This window comes from Brienomyrus brachyistius, chromosome 14 (genome assembly GCF_023856365.1).
Source record: "Brienomyrus brachyistius isolate T26 chromosome 14, BBRACH_0.4, whole genome shotgun sequence".
Lineage (NCBI taxonomy): Eukaryota > Metazoa > Chordata > Actinopteri > Osteoglossiformes > Mormyridae > Brienomyrus > Brienomyrus brachyistius.
Genome location: NC_064546.1, coordinates 18707357 through 18714860, shown reverse-complemented (window position 1 = coordinate 18714860; position 7504 = coordinate 18707357). Strand labels below are relative to the sequence as shown.

At 42.7% G+C, this 7504-nt stretch overlaps 1 protein-coding gene across 1 annotated transcript; it reads left to right on the top strand.

Annotated features, from left to right (window-relative positions):
- Positions 1-1003: 1003 nt before the first annotated feature.
- On the top strand, positions 1004-6592 carry LOC125707297 (T-cell activation Rho GTPase-activating protein-like). Its single transcript, XM_048974340.1, has 10 exons — positions 1004-1171; positions 2333-2407; positions 2521-2574; positions 2934-2988; positions 3178-3332; positions 3570-3731; positions 4131-4240; positions 4495-4663; positions 4812-4920; positions 5176-6592. The coding sequence occupies exons 2-10, from the start codon at positions 2381-2383 to the stop codon at positions 6219-6221; spliced, it is 1887 nt and encodes a 628-aa protein (XP_048830297.1). The 5' UTR covers positions 1004-1171; positions 2333-2380; the 3' UTR covers positions 6222-6592.
- The last annotated feature ends 912 nt before the right edge of the window (positions 6593-7504 follow it).

The following is a 7504-nucleotide window of genomic DNA, read 5'->3' as shown; positions in this document are numbered from 1 at the left end:
CCTCTGAGTCTACCTGGCACTGCACCAGCCATGTCGCATGGGTTGGGTTTTTTGTTTTTGTCTTTCCACCTCCGTGTAACTCGTGCGTATGCAGAGTCAGAGGCTAAATAAAGACTCAAACAAAAAACATCAAAGAACTCGATTTCTGTAAGCAGACGCCAGAGAAGACTAAAGGGACGAGAGGAGCGAAGAACAGAATCAGATCTTTATCGACCAGGTATGTTAAAGATACCCAGTACATGCACTTTAACATGTAAGAAGGGCCAGCTCTCATCTTGCCTGATAAAATAAACATGCATTGACTTGATTTTATTCACCAGTGGTTGTTTTCAGCAAGCATCCATCCATCCCTCCATCCATCCATCCATCCATCATCTGTAACCACTTGTCCTGTACAGTGTTGCAGGGGGTCCAGAACATATGAGCACAAAGCAGGGAACAACTCAGGAGCCCATCACAGGGCACGCACTGAGTTCACAGCTGTGGGCAGACTGGTAACTCCAATTAACATCAACATGCTTTTGGATTGTAGGAGGGGGAAGCAGAGGAAGTGGCCGCAGGTGGAGTTATGGCCGAGGCTCAAACCTCGGGGCTGAAGGTGTGAGGCGGCACTGCTGGCTACCCCGCCACCGTACCCTCTACCCCCGTATAGATGTTGTTTTTCTTGTTCCAGAACCAATTGCTCACTCTGTTTTCCCACTTGAAAAAATACTCATTAAGAGCTACAGAATGTTGGCCAAGGTGTTTACCAATTTTTCCATGAACGAGGCCAAAGAACAAGCACAGATAAGTACGGGGGGGGGCAGAGAACAAGCACAGATTAGTACATAATAAAATACCCCAAGTTAGTTTTCTTTAAAAAGCACTGTTCCATCCATACCCTCTAAAAAAATCACCTCTCCGCGTAGACGGGCACGTCACGCTTTAGTTTCCACAGCGATCCATCCACCGCTCTTTAAGGTAAGAGGAAGTGTGTGGTGCTTTCAGCCCGTGATGCTGCTTCCTCTGCCCATTACCATCGGAGAGCTTCCTGCGTATATGAAGCACATGTGGGTGTACACGAGCGAGCACTCTGCTTCTGCCTTCGCTGGGGTCGGTAACTCACACCATGCTGCTAATTTGCCTGTAGCCCACGTGAAGGCAAAGGGAAGCTGGTTAGATACTATCACAGGTAAGTCTCATTCCGGTGTTTAATTATGTTCCGATTGTCTGTACAGGCCTGTTAATTTCAGATTATTTAGTGGGAAAGTTTAGAAGAAGAAGATATCTTTATTGTCACTGTTACAGATGCAATAGAATATCGTTCAGAGCAGAGCAAGCCTGTAGACTATATGTGTGTGTGTGTGTGTGTATATATATATATATATATATATATATATATATATATATATATATATATATATATATAGAGAGAGAGAGAGAGAGAGAGAGAGAGAGAGAGAGATTGGTCCTTTAGGTTATTATGGTTCTGTGCTTAAAGATGTTTAGGTAACTTTGATGCGCACTGGACTAATTTCAGATTATGGAAGTATATGGATTTTTTTTTTATGTGTGATGTTTTTTAAATATATATTTTAATATACAATCACAATTCAGGATGAGTAACACAACTTGGATCAGCAGCGCATTTATAATTACACTCGCATACATAAGTGCAGTTGTCGGGTTCGTGAGCCGCATCTATTTGCATAATGGTTTCATGTTTGCTTATTGTGATTAGGTTTTTTTTGTTTTATGGTATTTTTGTTTGAGCTGATTCAGACAGAGACTGACACCCCTGGGGTGACGTGTACACGCAGATCCCCAGTCTGTGTTTTATGTACGGCCGTCTACCTCAGGTTTTTGCTCCTAAAACATGAAGCCTTTATGTATCCATAGAGGCAGACAGGTCTCTAGGCCGAATCAGATTAAGCACTCCTCCCAATGGTACAACAGCAGGACCCCTTCAGGCTAGTGAACTGAGAGCTTTTAGGTTAGGAGGGCTGGGTTGCATTTCCGAAAATACTGTATTTGACGCAGTACCTCTACTAGCATACACCAGTTCCTCAAATGCTCTTAGTGTTTCACTTTCTGTTGATTTGAATAGTATCTTTAATTTCTTCCCTTTTTTTTGGAAGATGATCCAGTGCTGCTTACTCTTGTACCTGGATATTCATTAGAAGCTCAGCCTAGTGCTCTGTGCTATTTGCCTCATTTGTATTTTCGTTTTGGAAAAAAGCATCTTGCCATACAAAATAAATGTAAATATATATACAAAATATGGTGCGTGCACCTGTCATGGTGAAGTAGGGGTTGTGGAACCGGATAACTTAAGGTGGTTTTCTCACTTTAGTGAAAGAGACGACAGAAGGCAATTTCCCAGTCATCACCACGCGTACTGATGAAAGTGCTGGTTGGTTACACAGTGGTAAGTTCCTTGCACTCCTGCTCACAGCGTGTCTTTCATTCCTGTGATGTTTAGTAATGCATTAAAGACACATTTACTAATGTTTACTAACACGTCTCTTCTCCCCCCATCAGTCTAAAACACTAACTGAAGGCAACATGGACTCAAGCATCGACTTGCCTTCAAATGTAAGTACTCCACTCCCCTTTCTGCAATTCTTGTCCCTTTATAACGGCAATCGGAAAAAATATAATATAAAGGTAAACAATAACGATAAGAGCACATGGGGGATGAAATAGTTTATGTTTATAATAAATATATGCCAGTTAATGAGAAAAACAGTTAGAAAATGTGTCATTAGCTGATAGACAGCAGGCCGGGACTGCAGGCTTGTGGATGGAAGACCTTTGAAGATGGTTTCTTTCAAATGAATTCCTGTCTTGAGGGCAGCACATAGATCTGATCTAGCTGAGAAATCCTCTGATTCAGTCATATCTACACACCGATCTTTAGTTCCACTATCTAATATAATTAAATCTGTTTCCAGGGCGATGTAAGGAAATCTTCCACTGCAGTGGAAAACGTGTCAGACCAGATTACTGGTGAGTATGAGCGCTTAAATTCCATTTTGGATAAAAAAAAAAATTTGCCAGCTTAGGAAACTGAATAAAGAAAAAGTTCCACGTGTTCTTTGCACAATAAGTAGACTGGCGTTAGAAAAGTTGTGATGGATTTACACAGGCGTACATCACACAATAAGTGTAATAATGACTCACGTTTTTCTTAAACAGGCATTAACAGGTGGAGGAGGCTGTTTCTGCAAATTCAAAAGAACAAAGACTCACAAGCTGAGGCTCCCCACGGCTGCCAGTTCAGGACCGCACTCTTCGGACAGCCACTCTCTGCTGTCTGCGAGGAAGACGGAAGCCCTCCTAAGCCAATCAAAGTAGGCCATCTCTTTAGACTTCTTGGGTTTGGGATCATGAATTGTCATCCATAGCTACTGTTTGGCTGCAGAGAGAAAACAAAATTTCCATAGTTCAAATTTCACAGGATACACATTAATTGCATCATAGCTCAAGATATAGTATGACGATAAAAGCCAGTGAAGAGTAACTTCTTTAAGATTTCTGTGGCAGATGTAGAGACTGATGGAATATTTTCTCCCCCCTGCCCTTTACAGGACGTGCTGAAATTGTTGTTGAAGAGGGGTCCTTCTGCTGAGGGAATATTCCGGAAGCCTGCCAATGCCAAAAGACTGAGAGAGATCAAGGACCAGCTTGACAGAGGGGTGGAGGTGGAAATGGAGGTGGAGCAGACCACCTTACTGGCTGCTCTTCTAAAGGTAGGAGCAGAACATGACTTTATTTTTTTTTGTTTCATCTTCGGGTCACAGGAATGTTATTTGTAAAAAAAAAAAAAAAAAAAAGAGAAATCTGGTGTCTTTCAAATAAAAATAGTATTTTCAAAAATGTCATCGTCACATATTTTAGTGAGGAGCATCATTCAGTACCTAACGTATCAGATAAGATAATACTTTATTGATCAAAGGGAGGGAGAGTCTTGCGAATCAATGGCCTAATGTTGGAAATGGGTTGTTACAGTTTATTTGAGAGACATGACATATGTGCAGTGTGTCCCATAAAAGACATTAGAGTGAAAAAGTACTTTGGACAACATGTTTGGACAATAGCAGTATTGACAGTAGTCAAGCTCATGCTCTGTTGAATGATTTCAATTTTAGGATTTCCTGAGACATATTCCTGGGGGACTGCTGGTTGCTGACTACTCCCAGGCCTGGATGATGGCTCTGGAGAGTGAAGACCCTGCAGAAAAGCGCATTCAGCTTAAGCTGTAAGTGTCAATTTACTAGATGAACAGCTCCCATGAAAAAAAAAAAAAAAATCAAGCTTAATTAAGGGAATCGACTAATCTAATGAGTAGTACTCGGTCTCCAGTGAAAACCTCCTTAAGCTTTCTGTCAAAACAGACTCCAGATGAATATGTTCCTCAACTGGCAATACAAGTCTTGTTGTACTATAAATGAGAATGATACACAATTACCAAGCCCAATAACGGTAATATATACTTTTCATTGACTTTTTCAGGGTACATGACAGTCTTCCAAAGGCCAATGCCATGCTTCTGCAGCACCTTCTGTGTGTCCTCCTACACATCAGCAGGAACTCCAGCACTAATAAAATGGATGCTAAGAACCTAGCAGTCTGTATATCACCCAATCTGCTGCAGTGGGATGATGTGGATATGGTTGAGAAGGTGAATAGCATTATAAGATGTTTCTTAATGCCAATCCATTCTTAATGATATATTCAGTCATATACTACCTATATATGAAAGTGATACCAGTGTGATCTTAACATTGTAAGCAAAATGCTCATGAAATGTCTATTTTGTTTTCACCTAGGTGACATCCCTAACCCAGTTCCTGATTGAAGACTGTTGTGGAATATTTGGAGAAGACATTCTGACTCTTCTTGGAGACCCTGACGACGAAGAACTTTCTGATAACTTAGGTATAATATTTATTTTTTTAAATTCCATTTAAATTCCATACAGTGCATTTGCCATGTATCCCTAGTACTTCCTAAAATTCTCTGAGAAACTTTGCAAAACAAATGCCTTTGGGATCCATTAAGTTTCTGTATCTCTGTCTGTCTGTCAGTCTGTCTGCTTGATGTTCTAGTGTTGAATGAATGTGTATGGTGCACAGATTAACCTCTGCAGGATGTGCATAGATTATCAAGACCAACAAACTTTCTCTTTTTCAGATTCACTCTCGCACCAGCAAGACTTGGCCTATGAGAGCAATGACCCAGATACCGACTGTGACCTAGGGGGCAGCATGGAAGGCCAGCTGAGCGTTGCACATCATAACAAACAAAACCGGCTAAAGGTGGACTCCAGTTTGACGAACGGTGATTTGCGCACATCGCCTCCCTTCAACAGGAGGCGCTCAGAGCCCATCATCTGCCTCCCTACTGGCAGGAAGCCCCTTCTTATGGTGGCCAGGAGCCATGATGACTTGAAGAAGGAGCGGTCGGTCAGCCAGCTACTGAAGAAACAGACCTCAGAAACCTGCTTCCTGTTACTCAACCGGAACTCGAAGAGGCAAGCTGCCCGCCACGTAGACAGCTCATACTCCTCCTCCTGCTCCCTGGAAAGTGCTTCCTCCAGCCTTTCCGATGATGCTGTCACCATCACCAAGAGCGTGGCGAGGTCTAACCCCAGCCGCCGGGCTTTCTCCACCGTACGCCGCGAGGAGCCGAAGAATCACGCCAAAATGGAAAAGAGACGCTCCATGTCCATGAGGATAGAGAAACCGAAAAATCTAAAGTTCAAAAGCAGGTGGAGTCTTAAGAAGGTACCGACACAGTCGGAGGCTCTTATCCAGTCTGAAGCTGCGCAGAATGAGGTCGAGAACGACACAGATCGGCCAGATCCAGTGCCTAAGCCAAGACCACTGTCCATGTCCACCACAGAGGTATTCAAGCTGGTGGACAGCAGGATTCCCAGCCCACCCCCTTCATATGAGCAAGCAATCAACAGCACTGCTTCCCTGCAGTTCCAGCCAAAGACTGTGCAGGACGCTCGCAGTTTCTTTCGGGACAGAAGACTCAGCTTTGAGTCAACGACCAATGACTTGTTCACAGAGAAGTTCTCCTATGAGGGAACCGCAGAGGAAGCCCCAGTGGGCCCTTTCCGTCAGAGGGCCATGTCAGAGTCGGTATCCGACGGCAGCTCCAAGAGACTGAGCCGCAGAATCAGCCAGCCCCTGATAGAGGCCATACTGACGGCAAAGGAGTCTTACGTGTGAGCTACCATTAGAGCCCTTACATGTAATTATTCAGGGACTAGTGCAATATACCAGCTTTCTGTAAAGTTACAGGTTCAGAAGTTGTACAATTTTTGTACAGATTTAAATGTTTTCTGGGTAAGAAAACTATGGATTATACTGTATATAAAAGAATATATACTATGTGTGTGTTCTATAAGTGTGTATGTCTTGTCACTCAAAAGCTATGTAAGAAATCAGAAGCTACCAGTTATTTTAATATGCTATGTAACTGAAATTTTATGGAATTGTACCTTTGTATAACATAGTGTTCAGAGACAAAATGTTTTTTGTCTCTCTTTTCAATGTTATCTATCTCATTCACTACAATAAATTGAATTTTTATTGCTAAAGTTCTGGATGGGGACTGTATTTGTTTCACACGCATCCCGCCTACCTGCATTGGTTTTGTGGTGAAGGCTGGCATTTTCTGACATTTGCACGTCAAGGTGTGAATCGCAGAGGTTCAGTCCCTGCCATCCATCCAGCGGCACACGTGACAGAGAGGTCAGGAAGCAGGCTGTGCCAGCAACCAATCATAACGAAACTTGAGTGGGTTGCAGGTGCGACATAAACATATTGCCTCCCTTACATACAGTACTGCTGTATGCCTGCATGCCTGCTGTGACCTAAATAAGCCAAACTCCTCCATCCTAATCTCACATGTCCCACCTAACTACTTTAAAGATGTCTCTACCAGCCGTGCTATCTCTCCTAAGCCCATGTTCCGTTGCTCAACGACAACGTTGCAGCCACATTAAAAAGAGGAAACCAAACCACAGTTTCTCTGAATTTTATTTGCCTGCTTGTTGCGACGATGCTATCAGAAAAAACAGATAGGGTTTCCTGTGTTAGATCTTGTGCTCATGATCCGTCAAATGATACTGAGTTTTAATGCTGCCAGACAGTCTTGGTTCAGATTGGAAGGATGTCCGACAAGATAAGAAAACATATTCTTGCTTATTCATCTCCTTAATTTCACCCGTTCATTTCATGACAACATTACGTGCCTTTTTTTCCCATACTTGTTTTTGTTTGTCTGCGTTTACTACTGTACGCACAAGAATCCCCCCCTTAAAACATGCTGTCAAAAAAAAAAACATTATTTTGGGATGCCAATGCCAAAAATATTTAATCTCCAAATGAGAAGCCGGTGTGACTGTTGTGGAGGCCACAGAAATGTGTTTTCATTGATGGCAGAAGGTAGTTTCCTACCTCCAAGGCCAGCCCTGGGCATCCTAAGCGAGATTCGTCTGAGCACTGAA

Excerpts from the sequence above, each read along its gene's own strand:
- LOC125707297 (XM_048974340.1), top strand. The coding sequence starts at position 2,381 with ATGAAAGTGCTGGTTGGTTACACAGTG. Across the intron at positions 2,408-2,520 it reads TGCTGGTTGGTTACACAGTG|TCTAAAACACTAACTGAAGG; the intron begins GTAAGTTCCTTG and ends TCCCCCCATCAG. Across the intron at positions 3,333-3,569 it reads GCCCTCCTAAGCCAATCAAA|GACGTGCTGAAATTGTTGTT; the intron begins GTAGGCCATCTC and ends TGCCCTTTACAG.